Here is a 27575-nt window from a genome sequence, read left to right on the forward strand (position 1 = left end):
ATTACTGTATTATATTTTATTTATATCATGTGGAATAGAGAGATTATCAATACCAAGATCTGCTAAGAGACAGAGTGTGTGTGTCACTTTTTCTCACTCACTCTTTGGTTTGCTGGAAAGTGCACTGAAGTGTAGAGGTTGGGGCTTAAATGTCAATGTGTGGCTGTCTTCATCTAAGGCAGGATTTACAGGGACATTAATTTCTCTGACAGTCTAAACAAAAAAGTGCATGAGAAACTCTATTTACTGCATTCTGGGCTCTTTCCTTTCCTGTTCCAAATTTACTTCTGAGAGTCCTTGTCACTGATACATAATCATCAATGTCAGTAATCACTTATTTCCTCCTAGAGTGGCCAGATTTTGCAAATAAAATATATGGCAACCAGTTAAATTAGAATTTAAATTTTTTAAATTCTTATTTATTAGAATTTAATTTTTATTTTTTAGTATAAGTATGCCCCAAATATTGCATAGGACATATTTATCTGGCAAAATCTCTACCTACCACACTATTCTTGGGAACTGCCATCACCAAATGTAGTGGGAAAGAAAGATGATTATTTATACTTTGGTTACATCACAAAGCAGTAGAGAGAGGGCTGCATAGTTTCTATTAGGTGACAACTCTGGATTTCGAGTAGGTAGCTGATGGTAATGATGTAGTTCCCACCTGTATTTAAGGTAAGTGTCACCTTTGTCAAAACTATTAGGCTTGCTCTATCTTAAGCATTAAAATATGTTTACTAATCATTGATTCTTATAACCACTGAAATGCCTCTCATATTCTGGCAGAAAGTTGAATACCAACCATAGTGATTGTGTTGTTGTGAGTTTTTAGTCCCCCTTACCGCCATGGATTCATACTATTTTAGTAGGAAATTTGAAGTGATTCTGTAAGGAATTGCTATTTAGAAGACATTTTAAACCAGAATCCCCTTCTTTTTTTATTTAAAAAATTGTATACATTCTTTTTTTTTAATCTTCTCTGTAGTTTTATTTCCATGTTCTTTTTTTTTTCTTCCAGTTTTATTCAGATACAATGCATACACAGCACTGTAAGTTTAGAAAAAATTGTATACATTCTTAAAGCTCTTCATAAATGATATAATTACCATTTCACATTATTTATATCATTAATAAATACCTGCCCAATTTATATTCCTGATGAAAAATACTTGTATCAATTATATGCAGTACACAGAAAACCTTCCCAAAACTTAGAGGCTTAGAGCAAGATTTTGTGTCTGTTTATTAATGATTCTGTGAATGAATGAGCAGTACTGGGCTCAGCTGTTTGGTTCTTCCAGTATGTCTAGGGTCACTAATGTGGTTTCTATTTTCTACCAGTTCAGCTGGGTTGACTATCATAAGATGGCCTCACTTACTCATCCGGTGATTGTTTCTGTCTGGTGGCTATCAGGTCCAAAGGACATCAACTGGCCTAGTTCCTCTCTGCTCCATGTGGCCTCTCCTGCTCTACTGGTCCAGACTGAACTTCACAGGGTGGTTTCAGATCAGATTCAGGGCAAACCCAGTGCACAAGCACTTTTATAAGCTTCTACTTGCATCATATTTGCTGATGTCACATTGACAAGAGAAGGCCAAGCCCAAAGCCAATAATGGAGGGAATACACAAGGTTGCTGAGATAGAGAGGTCTGATTCACCAGGAGCCTTGACTGTAACAATCTAACACAGTTTTATTAGATCTCTGTCAACAACAAAGGATGTAGATTAGATCAAGGATATATTTACTAAGCAAAACTGATTAATATATGTGAACATAGAAAGAAACGCGAGCTGTCCAATAGATTTGTTTTTATATATCAGAAGATTTAATTCCAAAGATGTAGTCAGTTATCTATGGGGGCTTTTGTTTTTGTTTCTTTTAATTGTGGTAAGATGATTATTGAATTTAAATTTTAAAATATGGGTTTTAATTATTTTTTAACATTTGCTGTTTATAGACATGCTATTTAAAATCTCTGAATGTTAACTTTTTGAAATTGATATAATAATACCATCAATAAAAGACTAGAGTTAAAATCACATATGAAAAAATGGAAGGTCTTTGTAAACAACAACAAGCAAAAATTTTACTTTTGTATAAGAATGTATGTATATATACCAAAATATAATTTTGTATTGGGGCATATCTTACTCACGTATTGAACATTTCTATGGAGTATAAAAGGGCTTCATAAACTTTAATAGTAAATATTGAACTGGAGAATAATTCAAAGGGATTAATTAATATACTTAATTTGAGGACTCCAGTTTTTCAATTCAAAGCTGACACAATATTCATTTACTTTTTAAATATTTTATTTTATGAAATATAAAATCCATACGAACAATTGTCTAAAATATTTAGGGTCTAATTAATACCCGTGTAACAACTATCCAGTTTAAGAAATTGAGTATTGTCATTATTTTAGAAATCCCTCATGTTCTCCCCTAAAAATCCCATCCTTCTCCTTTCCTCTTGGAGATAACTGCTATCATGATTTTTTATTATAGTAATTTCCTTGCTTTTTTGTTTTTTAAGGTTTTACCAACCGTCTTCAGTTATGCATATCTAAACAGTGTAAATTAGTTGTATCTGTTTTGTGAACCTCATATAATAGAATCATACTATGTGCAAAGTTTTCCTGTTGTGCTTCTTTCACTTTACATTCTGCTTGGGAGATTTATCCAGGATACTGCTGGTGGCTGCACTCCCGTTAATGTTAACATACCTGAACTGATCAGGTGTTTTTGGTTGTTTAACACCTTGTATTCTAAGAAATCCTTACATATCTGAAAGTGTTTTCCTCTGTTTTCTTCTAGAAACTTAATATTTTTGCCTTTCTTATTTAGATCCTTATTCCATATAAAGCAGATTTGTGTATATGGTACTGGAAAGAGATCTCACTTCTGTTTTTCTCATATGGCTACCCAAATTCCAGAACCATTTACTCAAAAGCTCCCGCCTCTTCCCCACACACTATTTCATTAAACCCCTGTCATGAAGTGTCCATACACTTATTTTTTTATAGGTTGGCTTATCCTTTCCAAGTCTTTCTTTAAATAAAATTTTTCTCAGGGAACATTACCAGGAAGACCCATGAGGCATCGTGTTTACTTCAATTTTTTCCTATTCTCACTCAAATTTTGCTTTGAAAAATTGAAGAAGCAAGCTAAGTGGTAGTAATATGACATATCTTAATATTATTTTAAAAAGTTGTAAGAAAAGCATCATCATTTCCCCCATAATTCACTTGCACATGTGGTTAGGCAAAGAATGGTAGAAGTTAGGCCAAAAAAAAAAAAGACTTTTATTTTCTAGCAGCGTATCTGAAGATTTACATATGTGAAATGTCTCTTTTATGGGAATAAAAATCACCACCCATCTGACCTTAGAATTCATATCTGTGGTTCAAGATAATGGTGTCTGGATTACTAAAAGGGTGTCCCTCATCCAGAACTCCAGAACTTATTAAAAGAATGAGGATTTCTGCGGCCTGGAAAAAATTATGCATTTGCTGGTAGGCATACTGTCTGAGGGTGTTTCGAGAACATAATAACTGTAGTCACAAGGCTCCAGCTTATTAAGGGGCCAAGTGTGCTCCTATTCTATGCTTCAAATGGGGCACAATTTCGCTAGGCATAGCCCACTTTCTAAGAGTGAGAACACTTACTTAAAATGCCTACCCTAAGTTCCATTATCAATCTTTAGTTAAAAGATAGCAGAAAATCCAACTTTTAGTATTTAACCAAATAAAAATTTAAGTGTTAGCAAGGTCATTCTAGGCCTTCAATTCAATGATCTGCTTATAAAATAATCACCTCTTATGTCATAATGTAGCTTCAGAATAAAACCTAAAAATACTTTATAACACACTTCAATTTAAAACATAAGCTTTGACAGTTGACAAAAATGCAGCCTATCAAGAAAAAGTGGTACTTTTTTTCTTTAAGCCCTGACTATGATTCTAGTAATGTTCAGTTGTTATGATCTTGCTGTTCTGTATTTGAAGTGAAAAGAAAAATATGTTACTGAAGAAGAAGATAAAATGAAAACAGACAACTGAAAGAAATTTGACCTAATTATTTTAACAGGCTTAATATGTTCTACATTCGTAACTAAAGAATTTCAGAAATTATGTCAACGCAATACCTAGCATAAAGCAGCTTATGACAGTAATAATAAGCACTAGTAGAATTTGGCTGATCACTTTTCAAAATTATGTGGTCTTTTAAAATAATAAATCTAGTGCTTAATATGGAAAAATACTAATTTTTCATCTATATGTCTTAGATATTCACCAATTATATAACTAGAGTAAACATTTGTGAAACATAAAGTTTCTAATAATTATTTTTAAGACAAATATTAAAAACAAAAGTAAAAAAATAAAGCCAAAAACCAGGAAGCTTTTCTAATCCTTGGATTTGGGATGTTCTAATATCTCAAAAATAAGGTCAGCTTCACCAGGAAGAACTCCGATCCATTATATCAAATGGATAAGTGGATAGCATTCTCTGAAATTTGGAGAAATACTAGTGGGACAGATGAAATATCTCACAGTGCCAAGGCAAAAGAGTCCTCATGAGTATATTATATTGCCCATTTTATAGCAACCATCAGTGATCATAGCATCATTAGCCAATGTTTCAAAGGTTATATAAGTTGTAGTCTGGTCCAGGCAGGAGGACAGGGACATCTTACTCCATTGTTTATAAATAAACAATTTCCATCCACGTTTATTCAAGCCACAAAGGTAAAGACATAGGAAGGATGAGGAGTAGAGGGTTACAGAAGATGTTTAAGAATAGAGTCCCATGAAAACTACAGGGAATGCATGAGCCTTGCAAACAAATCCCAAGGCATTATTTTTCATTACCTTCCACTGTGGTGATCCAAAAAATGCCTCTTTCATTCAGCTTAGAACCTCTAAACACATGTCAAGCCATGTTTGCAACTCATAGCTGATCAACCGATAAGCCGAACCACAACAATCACACACAAGACAACGTCTCAGACCTCCCAACAGAGATGCCCATAGATCATGGAGACATGCTCTGGCATCAGTCTGTTTGACAGACTGTTAAAAATCCTCTTGAAGAATGCTGAAATAGAAGACATTCGCACAGTCTGAAATTCAAGTAGCTTCACTCAATTTGTGAAAGAAAGCTGGCTAAACCCACAAACACATGTAAAACTGAATACAGCTGGAATCATAATATATTGACTGTTTCCTGCTGCATGTCAGAAAGAAATCTTTAGTATTTGTCATTTCATTTAAAAAAGTAGAATGTCTTTTTTGTAGACTTGTGACCAGGCTCTGACTACCTGGACTAAAGGATTTCTTATTTAAACACACACACACACACACACACACACAGAGCAATAATTGTGTGATGCTTTATGGAACGTGTTCAGTATCCCTCAGTCTCTTCTGTAAATATGCACGGCTGACAGGATTTATACATTTCTCACAATGCTTTATAAAAGACGGCATACAGACCAGAAGCACAGTGCCCTCTGGTGCACATATAAAACAAAATATTTATATAACAGGATCTACATAGATACAGGCACAAATACAAAACTAAGTTTTGTTTCTGCATACATCTAAACCAATCACTGGGAATTGTACATTTCTATCATGAAGAAACAAACCAAAATGAAAACCTTCATAAAACATTCTTTATGGCATAGATCAAGGCAATCTAATCCATTCAGGCAACCACTTGTATACCCCTCTATTTAATGGATTCACTAGGCTTGGGTGGAGTATGACTCCTTTTCTGTAACTTATTTAGATTCAAACAGAATAACCGTAGAAGTTAAAGGCCATATATCTCAGCCTCCTCCTTTTTCTTGGCCTTTGCTACCGCATCCCCTATTTATCTGCATCTCCTTTGTATTCCCTGGCCATTTTCTCCAGCTTCTGAATGTGCAATTACCTTGTAGGTAAAAAAGGATGAGGTGACTCAACTTCTCAGTGACTAGTAGAAGACACCATTTCCACTTAAGCTAAAAAAAGGTAACAAACCCTGATACAAGGTAGAAAGGAAAGGCCATTCAAGAAATTTCCTTTTAAAATTTTGAGTATTTAAAATGATAAACTCAGCCTCAGAGTTAACTGAAACTTGCTTTACGGCAGTTTAGCAGTCAAGAATTTGGGAGTTCTGCACTTGTGGTCACCATTATCCAGTTTTTCCATAAGAAGTTACATCTACAAGAAATACTTTTAAATAACCAGAAAACATTACCATGTGAACGGTCAATAATAACCCTTCTGATAATAACCCTTTCCCACCCGAAACTTCCCTTAGAGCAACTTAGTTATCCACCACCTTCAAGGAAGATATCTCTGTAATTGCTTTCCCTTTGCTTCATACCTGTATATCTTGTATCTTGTGCTAAATCCCTGCCGGCTTCTGTCCACAAAATCTGTGTATTCCTGTGAACGATGGAAGGGTCCCTTATCAGACAGGAGCCAGTCGAAGGGGCTTGTGGCATGCTGATCCGAAACAGCAGCAACTGCTAAAACCCAGCAATGAAGACTCAGTGCTATCCACTCCCATAGAGCCATCAGAGAGAACAATTCAGCACCAGCTCTGCTCCGCCATATCATGCTTCCACTGGGGACTTAGAGCCTTCATTCTCTTAGCTTTCCCTCAACACCTAGACAAAACACACAGGCAATTAGTTAGCCCCTGGAAGATTCTTTTCTAGCAATTAAGGTACTGAAGTGGCAAATCCTTTTTTAAAAATCTAATATCAGTGTTTTAAATCAGATAATAGCAAAATGATTAATAAGTAAACTGAAATGATTTCTTTTTGTCAGAGCTGTGTATCTTTCATACTTTGGTTCTTTTTGTATTTATTGGAAAATAAGTCACTGAGTTACAGCAAGCCTTGTCAGGACAGCATCATACAGTGGATCATTAAAGCCCACTGAGCAACAACTATCAGAAGTGTCGACTCATAATTATTTTTTCAGCTTAAATGTTTTATAACACTGGACACTTTCAAAAGAAATATTGAATATGTTTACTTAATAAATTGTGTTATAAATTTTAATACATGTATTTTATTGTTTACTTTACTTATTAGAAAAAGGCTTTAAAATGGATTAAAATTACTCAGGTAGTTATTTCCATAACATAGATAAACTAAGATGGAATGAAACTGTGGGTCTAAGAATACATAAACAAATAAATAAATAAGTGTGTGTGTGTGTGTGTGTGTGTGTGTGTGTGTGTACCTATGCCTCTATCATTTATCTATTTCTAGCAATATATTTAGATGGGTGGATGGATGGATGTGGGGGTGGGTGGGAGTGGAGGTATGCATTTTTGCTCAGTTATTTTTTCCATTATTCTGTTCTATTTCCATTATTCTATTTTCCATTATTCTATGCTATTTTTTCATTATTCTATTTGTCCCTATATTAGGGACAAACTTCCTTGATTATTTAAACAGAATCATAATTAAATTATTTCTAGGACATTTAAAAGATTTAAATGGACATCTGTGTCTTATTCATAAGATAAATAGGCATACCTACAAAATTCATATACGTACACAAACTAAAACAATATAGATTATACATAAACTATGAAAACACATACATTAATTTTATAGGCATTCAAAACCAAAGTAACAAAGAGGTGTCATCCCAATGTGGTATAGTATAAATGACCTTACACAAAGCAACTGATGCAGTTTATATGCTATGCAAAATACTCTACAAATATTTGAATTTCAATTTTACTTTCCATCTCACCAAACTTTTGCAGAATTATTATTTATAACACATAGAACCATGCATTATATAAATTCTGACTAGCAAGAAAGTTTGGTTGTGAGCATTTTGGGTCAGCAAAATCTCTTTAGGAAGCCATCAAAATGCACAGTATTAAGTAAAATATTTTAACTATGACAGTTGCCATTTGTCTCTGGTGTTTGGTTATGGCGATTGATAATTTTAATTTTCTGTTAGTTATAACCCTATAATTCACAATTTAATCCTGAACTATTTCAATATGAGAGGTATACAGCAATTTTGCCACTAAAAACTATCTCAAAACAGTGATACAATATGGCTGACCTAGGTCATTAGATTCAGTCTTACCCTCTACACAATTAAAAGGTTCAATACCCACATACGATCTGATTTGCCCCAATCATATGAGTTGTTTACGTGGTGATTTTAAAATGTGATGATTAAAATATGCCCTCGTCTGTAAGCAACATAGGACATCTTACAAGTGAAGATGTTTTAACAATGATTTATCATAAGAAAGGACAATATCATATAATAAAAATACTTTGGAGTAGGAGTTAAAAGATCCTGTATCCCCATCAATTATTTGTATAAATATAGCACTGTCAAATGATTCAGATCATAACTTCCAGTTCTGATGAAGAAAATAGATTTTTTTACATATTGTTTTTCTTATGTGGAAGCAATACCATTTACCTTAAAAACAGTATATATCATTTTCATTCATAAACTAAGAATTATTATTATGTGTGATGGTATGGTATAATCCCCCAATGGCTAATAAATATTTCTTATCTTTGTGAAACACACATTTTTATTCTGCTGATCAAATATATTCAAGCTAGCAATTTAATCATTGTTACCAAAAAGTTATACTTACGTAAAGCATGTAGAATAGCACCTATAGCATGTAAGGACATTAGGAGTGTTTCAAAGCATATTTCATACTTATAGGAAATCATGTAATTATATACCATCAAATTAAACCCTACTCTTTGTGGTGAAGTACATGACTTTGTTAAGGCACAGCATGTTGTGAAAGTAGGATATGATTGACCTAGATGACACTGAAGGTCCTATTTTAAAATTCTGTAATTTTTCAATATATAATTACCCAGAACAACTGCTTTTATTATTTTCTTTACCAAATATGTTGAAGATGTTTCATGGTCCTCATATTCCCTAATATTAACATATAAGAAAATGGAAAGATTTTCCTAAATTGTGTACAGGGGAACTACCTAAAAATGTTAGTGTTAGGTTTTAATTATTTCTGTTTCTTCAACTTCTGATATGGATACATGTTCCCACTTATGTTCAGAAATGAGTTTTTCTGAAAGAACAGTTTATTAGCACATGGGAATAACAATCCTGTTCAAGTTTAAATTAATTTGGGGGATTTATTGAAATCATTATATTATAAGGTCTTTTTAAAGGGATGTACAATAAACCAAACTATGATACCCAACAGTTCTACCGAAGCCTTCTTTGAGAAATAACTTTGAAGAGGTACAAAACAGGAAGAAACGTAGTGTTAAAATACATTAACATATTTATGTATTTAGGCTTCCAAAGATCCTTAGGACAAGTGGCCATTAGGCTCAATATTCAGGAACAAAAGGACTTCATTAGCCTAGTTTGTCACAAAAGCAAGTAAATGCACATTTGAATCACCTTTGTATATAAGTACGAATTTTAAAATTATTACTGAATGGCCTTTATAATATGATAACTTTATGATATAGATTACCAATGACAAAAGTAATGAGTAGAATTCCTTTGAGGACATTTGGAGGTCACTACTGAAGTAAACAGCTAAACTCAGAAGTATTGCTAGGAAAAGAAATCATGAGGTACAATGAAAGAAAGTGAAAATGATTAAGTAAGTGAATTCATCAATTCCACTCCCTGGAGTGCAGGGATAATGCACAATGATCTTGAATTTACTATTCTTGGATAAGTGCCTAAGTGAACAACTAAGGAAATAACAATGTCAATGCACAATATTTTCCAGAACATGTAAGGGTGTATTTTATGAAGAATAAAAGAGATTGAAGATCAAAAAACAACAAAACGTTAAAAAACTTGAGTTCATGTTAAAAAGTGGTATTGATCAAGTTTTTCTTTTCATAAACTAAAAGGAAGTAAAAATAGTGAATTATCTTACTGTTTAAAAATACATATTTAGTATATGGCCTACTCATAACAAATTTTTTCTCATAAAATAAAATTTAGTGAGAACATTATCAACTCATACAACATTACTTGCAAATACCCAATGGCCTTGAGAATCTGTACAGAAGAAAACACACCAAGAAGATGTTACATATATAGTAATATACACTAATACATAAAATACATCATAAATACACATAATATTATAATACATATATACTCTAGTATATAATTATTCTTCCTCACTAGCTCTCTGTAATCCTATTCCAGGCTGGTAGTGCACTACTTTTATCTAAAATACTGACATACCATGTGTATTTGAAATTCATAAACTACTGAAATTTATAAAATAAAATATGTCCTATCATATTGAAACTGAATTTCTAGTATACCTGAAACTATAAAGGTAAAAAGAAGACTATGAATCACTGATATAGACTTACTATCCTTTAGAATTGTGTGTCACATCACGGAGGCTCATCATTTAGACCACATTATTTCATTATCCAATATCTAGTTGGTATTTCAATGCTAATGATTCCTTTTTGTTAAATAATTAACATTGCATGCTGTATGATTTCTTCTTTTATGTCTGCATTTGGACTGATTTTTTTTTTTTTAATTTATTTATTTTTGACTGTGTTGGGTCTTCGTTTCTGTGAGGGCTTTCTCTAGTTGTGGCGAGTGGGGGCCACTCTTCATCGCGGTGCGCGGGCCTCTCACTATCGCGGCCTCTCTCGTTGCGGAGCACAGGCTCCAGACGCGCAGGCTCAGTAATTGTGGCTCACGGGCCCAGTTGCTCCACGGCATGTGGGATCTTCCCAGACCAGGGCTCGAACCCGTGTCCACTGCATTGGCAGGCAGATTCTCAACCACTGCGCCACCAGGGAAGCCCTGGACTGATTTTTATTGCTAACATGTCTAAAGTATTTTCTTAGGGAATAAAATCCACTTGGGACCTTGCAAATGCAAAGAAGTTTCATAAGTAATTGTGTCAAATATATTTTTTTTTTTATTTTGAAAAATGTAAAACCCACAGAAGAGCTAAGAGACTAGTACAGTACACACATATATCCTTCAACTAGATTCTCCAATTGTTTATATGTTACCACATATTCTAGTCAGTATCTCTCTTTCTCTCTCTCTCAGTTCCTTAGAACAAAATCTAAGGAAAACTGACTGATTTGCCAAGGTCATATACCCATTCTCTAAATTTCTCGATTTCAGCAACTACTGCACTGCTCTATAAAATAGCTCCTTAACATTCATAATCACTAATATTAAAATTTGTAAATATAAAACTTTGAATCATCAAAATAAAGCCTCCAATTCCCAAAGTGATTGTATTCATTTAAAAGCCACATTCTTCCAAATAATTAAATGTAATATATTATTCTATTAAGTATAAATATTAGAATCATTTTATTATCATAAAATAAGTATATTGTATAAAATGGTCCCAAATTCTATTCAAATATATAACATATTATATTATCATATATTACATAATATATGGTAATTATTTTATTATATATTGAAATAAATGCTAGCTCTGAAGTAAATAACTGTTAAATATAACATTGTATAAGTAAATGAATGATGGAAAAGTTAAAATATATTTTAACTGTAAATTTTTAATAGCTTTTCCACAGTTATTCATTGTTTATATTCCTATTTAATATAGAAAACAAGCATAAAAGAGTAAATCTTATTGATTTTTACAACGTGCAAAATACTCTGATATGTTTTGAGATGGAGGTAAACCACAGGTATCACTAAAAATACCACTTCTGTCCTCAGAAATTTAGAATTAACTGAGGAAGGCCCTGTGTAAGGTGGGACACACTGCCTATGGTCCCCTCTGTCAAAAACCAATACCTCTGTCAACTGAAAATCAACAATCTTCCATTTGTTTCTTTTTCTGGTCCCTTATCTTAAAAATGATACTTCCGAGCTTCCTTGGTGGCGCAGTGGTTAGGAATCTGCCCGCCAATGCAGGGAACACGGGTTCGAGCCCTGGTCTGGGAAGATCCCACATGCCGCGGAGCAACTAAGCCCGTGAGCCACAACTACTGCGCCTGCGCGTCTGGAGCCTGTGCTCCGCAACAAGAGAGGCCGCGACAGTGAGAGGCCCGCGCACCGCGATGAAGAGTGGCCCCCGCTCTCCGCAACTAGAGAAAGCCCTCGCACAGAAACGAAGACCCAACACAGCCAAAAATAAATAAATAAATAAATTTATATTTTTAAAAAATGATACTTCCATTCACTCAAATCTTTAAACCCAAATCCTACTTTCCTCTGCCTTCCAAGTCCCAAGTTCTAGGCGTTCTTCCTCCTGCTGTGAGGGAACCACTGACCGAAACCGCCAGCCTCCGCCAAGCACACTGATAACCGCTGGCCTGAGCTGTCTTGCAACAGGAGGTCCCAATGCGCCGCTGAAAACTAACTGGGAGAATTCAGGAGGGGCTGAAAGGAGGGAGGAGACGCCAGCTCACAGTATGTCAGATAAAACTAACCTGGAAGAATTCTCTGGAGGGCCTAAAAGGAGGGAGGAGACGATGTGTTCTTCCAAGCTCCCAGAATCCTTTGCCCTGGAATCCCTCTAGGCTGAGAGATGCGCGCGCCACCCAGAAGGACCCTGAGTCAGAATGATTGGCCAGAGACAACCCGGAAACTAACCCCACCACCATAAAACCCGAGACTGCGAGCCACGTGGCAGAGCAGTCTTTCTGGGTTCTCTTACACTCCTGCTGTCTGCTAGGACGCCCCTTCCCAATCAGGTCTCTTGCTTTGTCAGCATGTGTGCCTCCTTGGAGAATTCATTTCCGAGTGTTAGACAAGAGCCCACTCTTGGGCCGTGGACGGGGTCCCCCCTTCACGTAACACTATGAATCAAATCTATCACTTTCTTCCATACCCACTTTACTTGACTGGGTCATTTTGTACCCCCAGCACTCGCACGGTTGCCTCTTCACTGAATTCCTACAATAGTTTCATAATTGGTCATCCTATCACCCCTGTGACTCCCTCCAATCTGTTCTTTTAACTGCATAAGTTATCTTACTAAAAAAGATAAATGTGAACGTACAGCAGTTTTACCCCACTTATATAATTATGCTTTTGCTCTCTGGATAACATCCAAACTCTAAGAAAATTTATAAAATTGTCTTCCCTTGTTTAACTCTTCATCCATATCCCCCGCCGTGTGTATGCCAGCACCATTATCAACTAAACATCAACTCTGTTTCAGTCATAGCTGTATTCCACAAATTTACCTCACTTTCTCCCTATCCTCTGCATCTTTGCTTATGCAGTTTACTGCACCTGAACCATGATTTCTACTTGGATCCCTTCACCTGCCTAACCCTACCCTATCTTTGAACTTGAGCCTAGGTTGTGACTTCCTCCACAAAGCCTCTGTGTCCCTTCCAGGTTGACTGGTCATAGTTTATGAAGCCATTACTTCTTCTATTATAGCACATTTACACTGCATATTTATCTGTATATTTTATCTATTTACCTGCATATCTCCCCTGCCTCCAAATAAACTTTGTTTTAGGAGGACAATAATCATTCCTATTTTAATGACAGCTGAGTACAATTAGCAAAGTGCCTGAAATAAAGTTGCTTAATAAGTATTGTTTGAGTGAATGAATAAATGATGATTAATTAAGTACTAAATTGAGTTGTAATTAATGTGATATGGATGGCAAGATTAAGAAAACTTCTTCGATGTGGAAATAAAAACGAATGTTTTACGAAGGAGTTTGCATCTGAGCTATGCTTCAGGATGGCAAAGGTTTTGATAGCTGAGAAAAGAGAGAAATGGAGTTCTGAGGTCATGGTTTCTTTGTCCAAATCATAATCATAAATGACATGTTCAAGTAGTATCAAAGCAAAGGACTTTGCTTTTTTAACCTTCAAAAATTGTTAAGAACAAGGATATGAAAGCATCATTATTAATTACTGTACTAGCTTTAGGTAAAAATATAAGGTATTATCATGATCTCACACACAATTGTGGAAAACTAGGAATCTTTTCATTTATGTTCCATTATTCATGGTTTCAAAAGATAGACAAAATGAATGAGAGTTCACGGCGAAAGTCAAACACAAATCCTCTTCTCATTAACAAGTACAGTGTGTTACATACTATTGCAACTGTTGAATTTAAAGAATAATAATATAGAAACAACAGTTGAATGGCTTGCCCCTCCCCCTTTGGAAGGTCATATTCTAGGGATAACTTTAACTGAAGCCCCTCCAAACCCTATAGGGTGGAGGTGGAGGGGTGGGGGGAAGACAGTGATGATGAAAATGACATGCTATACTTATTTCCTTCACAACAAAATAAACATTTATTGAGTTCGTTTGATATGCCAAGCATTTTACCAATATTTCCTTATTTTACCTCCAAGCTACACAGTGTGGTATATGTTATTATCACCATTTGCTTATTTAGAAGACTGAGGTTCAAGGTGAATAAACATGCAGCAGAGCAAGCTTTCAATGGCATTTCTCTTGAAGTAAAACTGAAAACCAAGCTCTCTGTGTTACACCACACTACAGCCTAATTAGAACTAATTGCATATTGAAGAGTATTCATTAGGATTTTTGTTGCCACTTACTGAAATGCTTTTGAACAAAATAAAATTTTAAAATGGACAATATAAATAATAAAAATAGAAAATAAAATTAAAATTAAAATGGGAGGGATTCCCTGGTGGTGCAGTGGTTGAGAATCTGCCTGCCAATGCAGGCGACACGGGTTCGAGCCCTGGTCTGGGAAGATCCCACATGCCGCGGAGCAACCTAGGCCCGTGCGCCACAACTACTGAGCCTGCGCGTCTGGAGCCCGTGCTCCGCAACAAGAGAGGCCGCGACAGCGAGAGGCCCGCGCACCGCAATGAAGAGTGGCCCCTGCTCGCCGCAACTAAAGAAAGCCCTCGCACAGAAACGAAGACCCGACGCAGCCATAAATAAATAAATAAATAAATAAATAAACAAACAAACTAAAAAGAAATAAAAATTTAAAAAAAAGCTCTTATAAAAAAATTAAATAAAAAAATAAAATGGAATAATTTTATCTCAGGCTATTATAAGCAAGGGATCTGAGTAACTACATATTATGAGTTTTCATCATATAGGTTTTCATATTATGGGTTTTCAAAGCATATCTGCTCCATATAATTTAATGTTTTCAATAAAGATTATATTTTAATCAACTAAATGTAATTCAGTTTAATATCTTTTGAGACATGTACTATAAACTAAAAAAATCAGAAAACTAAGGTTTTCAGCTTGTGTGTGTTATTTATTGGGCTAAAAAGTATACTCACGATCAGACTGATTTAATTTACCTATCTGCTGTTCAGAGATACTGTAAGATTAATCCAATAGGCTTGATTACTCAATCTTGTTATAAATTGCTTTATAGTTTTACTAAAAGAAAAAAATACTATCCAACATACATAAAACAGAATTGGTATCTCACAATGGGAGAAATAATAACATTTCAGTGGAATGAGATGACTTTAATATTCTGTTGAAATGTAATGATAAATTTTTATATAAGGTCAGTTTTCTTATGTTCCCAAACATGCTAAATAATGACAAGAATATGAGGATCATTTCTAATAAGATTACTTTAAGGAACAATAGTGTGAAAACTCAGGACTACTGCTAAAAATATACATATATGTTATATTTTATAGTAACTTTTGGCAAGGAAGATCCCTGGATATAGCAAAAATAATTCTAAAGGTATAGCTTTTCAAGAACACCAGTTAAACTCAAGTATTCAATTTGAAGACCTTATTCAAACACATATGGATAATATAATGCTTATCTTCTTATATGCACGTGCATATGGATTTTCATCTTTGAATGTTCATGACCTACATATAGTATATAGTCAAATTTAATAAAAGAATGAGAGTTCCATTATTCAGTGATTTACATCCTCACTTTAGTAATGATGTATTAATTTATGGCTTTAATTAAATTCTAGTTATGATCTGTAATTTTAGATTTCAAATGAGCTAAAATTGCTCTTCCATAATCTAGACATTGTTTATTTAAAAGTATTGAATTTTTAAATAGCCTAATGGAGTAGAATTTGGCATTTTATTATGTAAAGATGTCAAGAAATTCATCGTTATAAAATTTTGTATGTTTTACATAATGTGTACCATATTCCATATAAATAGGTAGGATTTTGCCACTCTCTTTTCTATATCTCACCAGGGGTATAGAGAAGTGATTGCTTTACCTTTGTCTGTGCATCTGTTCAAATAAACAGTAATATGTTGAAATGGGAATAAAATCATTCTGACTTTTAGCTATGCAATTTATCACTAAGTCTATCTAGGAATTAAACCAAAAACTAAGTTTTTCTTTTCCTTATGAATTGGTAATTCTTTCATTTTTCCCTTAAGAAAGTAAAACTAATTTATAAAAAGCTAAAAGTAATGCTAATCCCTAAAGCAAAAAAAAAAAAAAAAAAATCCCTTTCAACTCCAGGCATCACAGAAACCTGAGGTTACCCACTCAGAGACTACAGAAAGAATGGAATGCACTCATCTGAATTAGCAATTCTTTTTGAATTTGAAAGACAAACTTTTGGGTGGGTTAACAACTACCTTCAATTCTTTTCAATATGGTGGTTTGAAAATTATTAAGATAACTGCAGACTGGATGGATTTCCATTCATTTGTCTTCTAAATTTTACAATATACTACTATTATCCTCTTAAACACCTTTGTTTATGACCAGATGATGAAAGGTCGGCTGGCATAGTAATCCCTTTGGCCTGTAATGCTTAAAACTCTGTCATGCACATTGTAAGGTTTTGGAACATGCACTGACTTGAATTCCTTTTTATTTTATTTTATTTTTTTAACCTTATGAGTTGCTTCATTAAGTCTGCTTATAAGAGATTTTCATTATTTAGTATGCTAGTAATGCATTATTATTGTACTTTTTCACTTTTCTTATTCTTAAAAAAAAAATTGGGCTTCCTTGTTTTAAATCACATTGTAAGACTGGCCTTAGAAGTGAATCTTTTTAGTCATTTAACTCTGCTAAACCTGTATTCCAGAGGGTCCTTGTCATTATTTATTTTATTTAGCTGATCAGGCAATACAGTGCCTCTGAATTACAGCTTTAAGTGTTTTCCATCTTAATGAGGGTTTGTATTCCTCTGAGGAGGTTATACTGCAGAGGGAACTAATCTCCTTCTTGATCCTGTCAATACAATCTTGTCCTACCAATAAAGAGGAAGTTAAATGCTACTACCTAATGGTAGAACTGATTAGAAAAAATGAAGAGAAAGTGAGTTCCATTCTTTTATTCTGTCCAGAACATAGGAGAAATTTTTCTTAAAAGCCCAAAGTTCAAGAGTAACCTGGGTTATCTTTACATTTTAAATATAAAATATCTTGGTGTTTCAACATAAATGATTATATTAAAAAAATCTTGGTAAGATTCAGATTGTACTCAATTTTAATTCAAAAGAAAAGTGACCACAGACTAAAGAACAAAGTTTGGATGCAGGATGTTTAGAATAGTATATTTAGATTACAAAATCTAATTTTAAAGCAAAATATGAGGAATGCTTCAGAAACCTTACTATAACTAGTATCTTTGACTACCAAAACAGAGGAACAGAAGACAGCCTAAAATAAAGATTAAAATAATCAATGTACAGGAGTGGAGTGGAAATAATGGTAACAGACATCTGGATTTAATATGGTTACTATAACTGACAATATGATTCTGCTTTTTCTGGCATGATCCAATAATAAAAAGCATTCTAGTTTGTGAGGAGAATAAAATATCTCTTGTCAGTAAAAAGAAGTCTGTCACATAAATGTAAATTTAAAGGGAATTTGAGGAAAAAGTTAATTGAAAAAACATACTATGTGCAAATCCATGCAAATACAAAGATAATAAACCTTTTGCACCTGCCTCTATGGACAACGTCTGCAGTTACAGTTTTGCAAAGCTTTAGAAATGCTTTTTAAAAAAATATTTATAGTGATCCTGAGTAAAAATTGAAAGTACAATACTAACTTGTTGCTCAGCAAAGGCATCTGAACTACTGTAAATAAAGGCTCACTAATATATTCTAAGACTAAGACATAATACTGGGATAAAGTTCAGAAATCTTGGAGTTTGGCGTCCAAATGGACAATAAATCAATCTCTTGATCTATAAGGGGACTAAAACTTGTTTTGGAGTTAACCAGGCCTAGAAGGAAATGAGCTTTTTAATTAGAAATTAGTATACAGAGAAACACAAATGGAAGTGTATCTTCTGAAGTCACACACACACACACACACACACACACACACACACACAGAAGTACATTTAAGAAAGTTTCAAAGAAAGTTTAGTAAAATTATTAAAAAGTGTTTTTTAAAGATCCTGATTATTTAGGTCATAGGGAAAACTTTTAAAATTTCAAAATAATAATCTTCAGTTTCTTTTTATCCATTTGCAAGGAAATGAAAATATTCAAACTTTTCAACCTAGGAGTGTGGGTTATAAACATTGTCAATGGACTCCTAACCTATCTTCTAATTCTGGTTACAGGGATCATTCAACTTACAGAATAATAATTCCTGTAATAATGCAATAATTCCTGAAATTCCTGTAATAATGTAATAATGAATTCCAGTATAAGCAACATGAGGCAAGGATTTGTGTTGTTTGATTCACTAATGCACCTGTACCACCAAAAAAGTACCTGGTACAGGGTAGGCCCTCAATAAATACATGATGGAATAAGAAAATTAAATTTATAAAGTGCATTTTTGTAATGTTAATATGATTTTTTATTAAGTTTAATTCCTAAAAATCAAAAGGCATAACCCATTAAAAATGTTTCCATTAAAAAAAGCTAACATTGAAACAAACAAACAAAATCACCACACAATCAGATGTCAACTAAATCATCACTCTGAGAATTATTATGACTTTATTAGCAGAACTGTCCTGGTTCCTCCATTTCTCTTAATAGTCATCCTTGAACTCTCTAGATAGAAAATATTTTCTTTACTGACCTATCTATATACCGAGGAATTTGACAGCCCTCCTCTTCTCTTAAAGAGAATTATATGTACCATATCAAAATTGGACATGTGTGAAAATAAAATGACTGACCAAGCATTAAATTTGCCTGAGTGGATTAATTAAATCAAAGTGTACTTCAAATAGCAAAAAACCCATAAGCCTCTTAAGTGCAATTGTATCTTTTCATTGTTATATTCCCAAGCTTTACCCTAGCACACACCATTGATCAGACATCCAATAAATATTTCTTGAAAAAGAACCAAAAGTAACAAAAAGACATGATCTACAACAAGCAAACGAATATAGCAGCAAGTAGTTAAATCTCTGTCTGCTGTTTTCCAATTTCTTCTGAACCACCAGCTAACAAAGAGTGTCAGAACTCTGGGTATTTCTAACTATAGAATGAGTCTTCAGCAATGGACTTTTGCACAGCTTACCTAGTTGCCAAAGATGCTGGGATGGCCCATATTTGCATATGGTAGCTACCCTTACAGTGCCTGGTATTGGCAATATATTCTACCTTGTGTAACTAAACTTTTTTCTAACAATGAACACCTGCTTTCCCCATTATTCCCCAACGTAGAATTTTGAAAGCATTTGGTATCTTCAAGGACCACTCTTGTCAATATATTACTTTAACTTTTAAAATAGCTCAAACTGTCTCCAAATTCAGGGAGATATAAAGAATTTAAGATACTAAGTTTCAAAAGTAAAGTAAAGTAAACCTATTTTTTTAAAAATCTATATTCTTGAAGAGAGGTTTTATATAAAAAGAGCCAGCCAGATTTTGAAGGATATTATAGGGAAAAATAAATGGGGCATTACTATATCTGACACATAGAAACTGTTGAGTATTAGCTAATACCCAGCATATCAATTACATACTAGTGTACTAGTGGTAATTTTTAAAATCATATTGTCTGAACTGGTCAGGGAATACCTTCGAAATAATAATCATAGAAATCAATATTTGCAGGACTTATCTGAGACCAAAATTTGGTAATAGATAAACTTTTAATAAACGGTTAATAATTGTCCAATTTCAAATGCTGAGCAAATAAATTATCTTCAGCTTAGAACTTTGCAATTCTACATCTAAAAGACAGTAAAGCATATCAAATTGTTATCACTTTTGTCATGAAAGAATCATGTGAAGCTAGATTAAACTTTTGTTTACCTTACTGATTCAATATTATTGATGAGAAAGAAATATTTTTAATAGTTAATCATAGCAGTTTATATTGGAGTTGTTGGGTCTTACTCTAAATCCGAATTGATCTCCTTAAAGAGAAGCTGTTAAGGATAGATTTACAAAGTTATAATGACATGAGTGATCTTTCATATTCATTCTGGCCTGTCTTCATATGATTGTAATTTGTTGTTTCATCTTTTAGATTGGTTAAATAAGAGATGTGTTAAAATGTCCACATTTCATGGATGGATGGAAGAGACACATGAAAACCTGCTAGAGTTCACTTAAGAGGAAAATGGATGCTGCAAGTTATTTTTCTCCACACAGTTCAAACATAATTAGCGTTACCTTTTCAGCTGAGATATAAAGATAGTTATACATTTAAAATGTCAATAATATGTCCTTGATCTACAAGTTCTCAAATAAGGAGAGAAGTGTTACAAAAATGTGTGTGTGTTGGGGAGGAGGGGTGTAAGTCTAGAATCTCTGTCACCACTCAGAGGTGAGAAGATGCTGAAAACAAGTACTTTAGTCAAAAAAAAAGGTTCAAGAAGAATTTTGTGCTTCTTAAGAAATTGCTTGGGATTGCCTTTTTCTTAGCTATGAACTTTAAGTTTCAATTCACAGGGAAGACTGGATTCATTTTTCTTAGTTCACATTTCAAAAAATGAAAGTGCTATTTTTAAGTGATTGTGAAACTTTCAGCAAGTAGGAAAGAGTATCTCTTACAAATCCAAAAAACTCACATGCTATCATAGTCCCTTACTCAAGACAGGTTTTGAATTCAAATTAACAAGTTGTTTAAAAACTTCATTTGGAGTGAAATTAGTAATAAGGAACAGAAAATATACTTTCTAGTTTGTTGCTGTTGTTCATTGATCACTGGTAATTCATTTTTTTTTCTAGATTATTCAATTTTGGAAACTTTAGTCTTCTTCCACATTATTTGATAGTATAATCTTGAAAATATTACTTTTCACATGTATATAATGTATTGAAACTTTGTATATTGGTGACAGGTCTGAATGAATAATCAGAAATTCTCATTTTAAATTCAAGTAAAGCCACTCAATTTAAATGTTTTGAGTAAGCTAGACTTGGTCTGTATATTAATATATTTGCTGTTATATAAGAACACTTTGAGAACAGTATGGGTTAATTATCTTAAAGGAGCATTTGTTCACTTTATTGTGTGATTTATTCAACCTTTAATGATTTTCTTCTAAATATTTAGATTTTGTTCATTACTATTTGAGGTGTTCACGTCTGAAAAAGACTGTTCCACCATCTCTGTGCATACATTTATGGGGCTGATTTTTCAAACCATCAGAAATATTGCCACACTAAAGACAGGAAAGCCACAACTGTATTGTCTACCCTAGGAATTTCACGATTGAATTAACTTTTGTTCTATATTTACTTTAGCTAAACAGAAGGAGCTTCTGTACACAGTATTAAAACAGTTACAAATACTTGCATCTTAAAAGTGCGTGCATATCAAAGATATGACAAATTACAAAGGACACATGATTAGCAACCTGTATAAACATATGTGATTTTGTATTATGATACTTGAGTGAACCCATGCTAAATTTACTCCTTGATTTGACTTAATCACTTTCCCAAACTGCCTTATATTTGTGGACATCATCTGAAATGTTTTAAAGATTATAGTTTTCAGTTGTGAGAGTGTTAAATGAATCTGTAAAGTAGTAGTGTATTTATATACAACCACTGTTTGACACTGAAAAGCTAAAATGCATGCTTACTCAATTCTGGTCTTCCCAAGGCTAGATTGCTTTTTAATAGTGCAATATTCTAGAGATAGCTTTTAAAATTAACAAAATGCAAAACTCCAGAAAAGTTCATAGAAAACAGCTCAATCCTGATGAGGTTGGCTGATATCTGCAGAAATCAGGAAGAATAAGTCTATCTGTAAGTATTCTTTCACAATAAATCTATAATGGAATTTAAAGGAAACACACCATTATGAGACAATAATTCTCATATAGCAGAGAGCTACAATACGTTCGAATGTAATGTTAACATATTTATTAATTTAATCAATAAATATGTATTTTATAGATTTAATTTGCTGAAACTATAACATGGTAGCTCCTTTATCAGCTATTAAAAGAAATTTGTTATGCCTTGGGTGCTTTTAGAGGCATCCACATTTGAGTAAATTAGGGTTTATGCATTAATACAAATGCTCCTAAAAGAAAAATTATAAATAAAAATAGTTTACACTGAGGATAAATACCATTTTTAACTCTAAACTTAAAAAATAAAAATTGAGAAATTATGAATTGTAAGAAATAACAATGAATATAGAAGAATAAGACTCTTTAAGATTTCCTAATTTATTATATTGCATGTCATTTTTCCACATCTGAATTTATGCTTTCCTGGTTAAAAATAAACAGTTACAAAATTAACACTATTTATGTCATGATAAAATATGTAGTAATTCAATCAGCTCATTAAAAGTATATTAGTTATATCTTTTAATCTTGGGAGAAAAGAAACTGGTTAGAAAATAACTGTTTACTTCAATTAGAGCATCTATTAGTTATACATGATTTGTTACTTTGAATATGAAATTGAGAAATATCCCAGAACTGTTTGCATGAATACTTTATTTCAAACCTTAAGTATAGAAAAGCTAATTCATAGCTTATGAAATAATTATCTATGGAGACTTTGTAACTGGATAGGTCTGCAAATAACTAATTGGATATAAATATTCTTAATAACCCATCAAATATGCCTTGAAATGATAGCAATAAAAGCCTTAAAATGTTATTGATGAGGATATTTGATGACCAGTGTAAAATGGTTTGAGTGGCTATTTGATATCGCTAAAAAGAAAAAAAAAAAAGGGAGCTAGGCCAGGACTTCTAGATATATTTTCAGCAAAAGGGCCATTAGTGTTCATGATTAAATTTCATCTTCAGAGAATCTTTTACTCTTTTATAGAATAGAATAAACATCTTAATACTATTTCCTTCTTTTAAGAATCAAGATCATCCATTAGCAATCAATAATATTAAACACAATTTTTTTTCTTTTGCTCTCCTTTAGAACTCATGAATTGTAAACATTAAAATCATAAAACCAAATAGCAGTGCATGGAAAAACTGGTCAGAGTTACACTACTAAATGTGTAAATGAAATTATCCATGTAGCTGCTAAATTAAAACACCAACAATGCTAGATGTCACCTAATTAATCCTGGTAAGCTGAATATGAGTTGATAATGTCAGAAATTACAACTCTGGCTTTTCTCGAGTTTCTTCATTATGAAAGTTGTTATATGAGAATATTTCGATCTTGTTTTCAATTAAACTGACAGAGATCAACACGTTAATATAAATCTGCTAAGAAATCAGACTTTCACTAAATGACGCTGAAAAGTCAATCAAGAGCAACTGTTTTTGTAAAAGTGACTCTTCTCCGAGAACTTCATTAAAGCCAAGGTAAATACAATGTAAATAAGAACTAATGTGCCTTAAGGAGTGTACTCTTTAAGCTTGTGGTTTTTGTTTTTTGTTTTTTAGCTACACAATATCAAAACAAAAGAGATACTATGTAAACTCATTAGACACCATAAAAACATAGACCAAGAATATTTGGTACTAATTTTTTTTCAGTTGAGTCAACATTACTTCTTGCATGGAAAAAGAATTTTATCCAGAAACCAAACAAAAAAATCAAACATACATGGTATCTTTTACAAAATACATTTTGTTTTCATAACGTTTGTCTTTTTAAAGCATCCTCATCTCTTCTGTCACTTTTTCTGCAAAAACACTATGAAGTAGATGGTGTTTTCAACCATGTGAGAGATGAGAGTTGGAAGGAGTAGTCACGAAACCTTACTAGGATCGCATTAGTGAGGTGGAACTAGAAATAAAATTGAGGAAGGATTCTTAGATCCATCTCTCTCTACTTTTCACAATAACCCAATACTGGGAGGTAAAATGAAAACTGTTAAGAATCTTAGAAGAGGACCTCGTTAATCATAAGTCATAATCATAACATACAAACACCTTTGGGATATTTTTTAATAAAAGATTTGTGCTAAACTTGCCACGGATGGGCGTTACATTTGTCTTTGCGTCTGAACTTTGAACTTCTAATACTAATATCTAATTTTCTAAATTATTAAAATTTTAGACACTCTAGTCAGTAACTACTCTTTCTGGAGATAATATGAAAAAAATCAAAATAACAGGTAATATAGGAAACTGAAGTATAGGCTGATAACAGAGCATCAAAGTTTTGAAGTCCTATCAGTTGAGTTCTTTGCACTTGTAGAGAGAAACACACAAAGGCACTATTCTGAAAAGAAATTCCATCTTTATTTTAAAAACACACAAATCTAGGAGTAAGGCTAATTTCATATACGCATGTATGTATATGATACACACACACATGCACACACACACTCTTAGAGTCCCAATGGTTTCTTCCTACTTAGGTTTGATTTACTTGATTATCATATATCAATCATTCTGCATGAAGAAAATCAAAATGTACTGTATTTTATAAAAAATGTACATTTCCATTACAATGTTGAGTTTATCAAGAGAAAATATCTCATGAGAAGCTGGAATGACATATTATCTGATTAAATGATAAATGAAATCAATCATATGGTATCATGTCTACTTCATTTAAAAACACTATTAAAGCAATGTAATTTAAAATAAATACCTTCTTCACTCACCCAAAAGTGGGCATACATATGTAATACAATGTATAATAATGGTATATTCACTGCAATAGAACTCCAGAGGGTAAAATGCAAAAGAATTGAGGAATTGGAATTCATTGACAAATTACTTTTTCCAGTGGAGTAAAAACTACCTCTTGCGTCAAACTAAGAAAAGCACCATAACTTTGCAATTTTATGACCCAAAGTCACGATTATCTTTCATATTTCTTCAACATGTTATCAGTGAGCCTTACAAGCAGAAAAATTATTGATCAGGGATCTACGTCAATAAATGTAAGTACTAAAATTATTTCCAGAGAAAAATCTTAAAGAATACAATTTCTTAGAGAAGAAAAACTGTTAGAAATAAATGAAATAGTTTTAGGATTATATCTTATCAAATTTTTTTGCTTCACTGTGTGGGGACTCCAGACTCCTTCAACATGTAAGCAAAACATAACAAAACAATATCAATAATAATAACATAACTTATTCAAATTGTGTTTTTCATTTTAATTGAGATTTTTAGGGGTTGTTGTTACGTCTGACAGTGGAAGAAATCTATTGGCTGGTAACATTATACATCTCCAAAACCTGGAATTTTAAAAAGCTTTATTTATGAGAGATTTTCCATAATTTAAAAAATGTGTTTATATTTTATTTTTCAGTTTCCAACTGGTTTCCTAAGCCCAAAGATTTCTATACTGGGGTCATACATAACACTGCTTTAGGGCAAGCTCTTTTCTCATCCTATTTGACAACCCAACCCACCTTTACCCCAAGGATTATTTTTTTTTTGAAATTGAGAAAATTACATGAAAATACCCACAAAACATTTCTCTCAAGGAGTCAGAATTAAATTGCTAGTTGAAGATGCCCTTAATAGTTCTCCAATTCTCCTTTATATATTCAGGTCTATGATCTTAACAAGAAACAGTTTTAAGGCATTTCTGCAACTACTAGCTTACATCCTTCATTAGGGTTCTACATTCCTTCCTCTAACTTCTACCCTCCCCATTTCTTCCTCTCACCTTGGCCCAGTTTATGATTTTGGTAACATTGTTAAACATTTAAATAAATGTACCTTGAACATACAAGTGAATGCATGTTAAACATTTAAGTGGATTTAAATGGTCCTTGAATGCAAATATCAAGAAGTTATGCACCATAGCAGACCCATTTGAAAATACATGTATTCCATCGCTTCAAACAGGGAAAAACTATCACGGGAGGGGTCAAACACAGGTTATATCATTGTCAATAAAATATAGACATTCAGTCCTTACCTGCTTAACTGCATGATGCCAAATCTAAACAGCTCGCAAAAGAAAAAGTACCCCAAATCTGAATCATCTGTCTTCGAAGCTGCTGTGACAGTTTTATACCCTGGTGCTTTCTTCTTTGCTTACATCTATTTGACCGGCTAGACTATTTGTAAGCAATAGGAGGGTTATTTAGCAAACCCGGTCACCTCTTCCTCGTTTCAAGCCTCGGGTTGGTATCTCGCACAGCTGGAAACATGCATCTTATCTTCGAGGGTAGAGCCTCCCCAGCGTTTCCCAGTCGGATTCCCATCAGAAGGTGGTCCCTGCTCTAAAGGGCTGATTACGTTTCTGACCTGGTGCAAAGTAAAAGGGACTGTGGCTCAACTCTTGGAGACGAGTAGAACAGCCGTCGGAGTCTTAAACTCTCTGCCACTGCTCGTCTGCAGAACGAGCATTACCAGCAGCCAAGAAGCACCACCCCCTCTCGGGTGGACGCCGGAGGGGAGCGCTCCCAGCCTGGATCCTCCTACCTCCCGCCCCGCCTCCAGGAAAGGGGGACGGAAACCGAAAAGCCTAACTTGCAAGTGGGTATAACAGAAGCTGAAAGACTCACAACCCTTACTCTTTGCTTTTCACTTATACTCCAACCTCTGGCTCCAAGTTCAAATCCAACTCTTTCTTTCCCCTCACCGCTCCACCCTTCGGATTCCCGCGAGTTGGTGAAGGAAGGGAGGGTGTGACGGCCAGCAACACTTTCACACAGAGCCTGAGAAGTCAGCTATTCTAAGCCCAACTAAACGGATGGATGGAGACTCGGTTTTTATGAAGCAGGCACGCTGGAGAGCCGTCATTTCTTAGTCCTAGGTACAGCTCGTTAAAAATAATAATAATAACTAATAAATACAGACGCAGATGGGCGCTGCTGAGGGATTCTAGAGCTCCCAAATCTGGCCTCTAGCACAGAAAAGAGGTTTTGCTCAAATTCGGCGGGAGGAAGACTGGAAATGGAGCGTGAAGCAAGGATGAACCCCCGGGCGCGCGCCCGGCTCCGGGGCTGCGAATGCCCACGCCGGGCGCCCGTTCGCCGCAGGGGCCTAGAGCAGAGCCTGCGCCGGCGGGGCGGGCGGGGCGCGGGGCACGGTCCCCACCCGTGAGGGTCATCCCCATTCCCGGCGCCAAGCCCGGGCCGCCCGGTCTACAGGGCACCTTGTCCTCCGCGCACCTTGTCCTCCGTGCTCCCGGCGCCCAGGTGGCTTAGGCGTTGCCACGAGCTGCGGACAAATCTCCAGGCAGAGTCGCCTGTTGCTCGCCCTCCCGGTTAAAGCGTCCTTGACGGTGCAGTGCACATCTCCCCTCCACCAACCTGAGT

General features: G+C 34.2%; 1 protein-coding gene across 2 annotated transcripts in view; it reads right to left on the bottom strand.

Moving 5' to 3' along the window:
• Positions 1-26659, bottom strand: part of BRINP3 (BMP/retinoic acid inducible neural specific 3) — a 430978-nt gene extending 404319 nt beyond the window's left edge. The window contains exons 1-2 of one of the 2 annotated variants that reach the window (XM_036867990.1): positions 26228-26659; positions 6389-6674 (exon numbers count right to left, since the gene is read on the bottom strand). In XM_036867990.1, coding sequence (XP_036723885.1) covers positions 6389-6624 — 236 coding nt within the window. In that variant the 5' untranslated portion in view covers positions 6625-6674; positions 26228-26659. Of the gene's footprint in view, positions 1-6388; positions 6675-26227 lie in introns of those variants that run through there. The other variant, XM_036868000.1, reaches the window with a different exon arrangement.
• Between the last annotated feature and the right edge of the window lie 916 nt (positions 26660-27575).

The sequence above is a fragment of the Balaenoptera musculus genome, chromosome 1 (genome assembly GCF_009873245.2).
Source record: "Balaenoptera musculus isolate JJ_BM4_2016_0621 chromosome 1, mBalMus1.pri.v3, whole genome shotgun sequence".
Classification (NCBI taxonomy): Eukaryota; Metazoa; Chordata; class Mammalia; order Artiodactyla; family Balaenopteridae; genus Balaenoptera; species Balaenoptera musculus.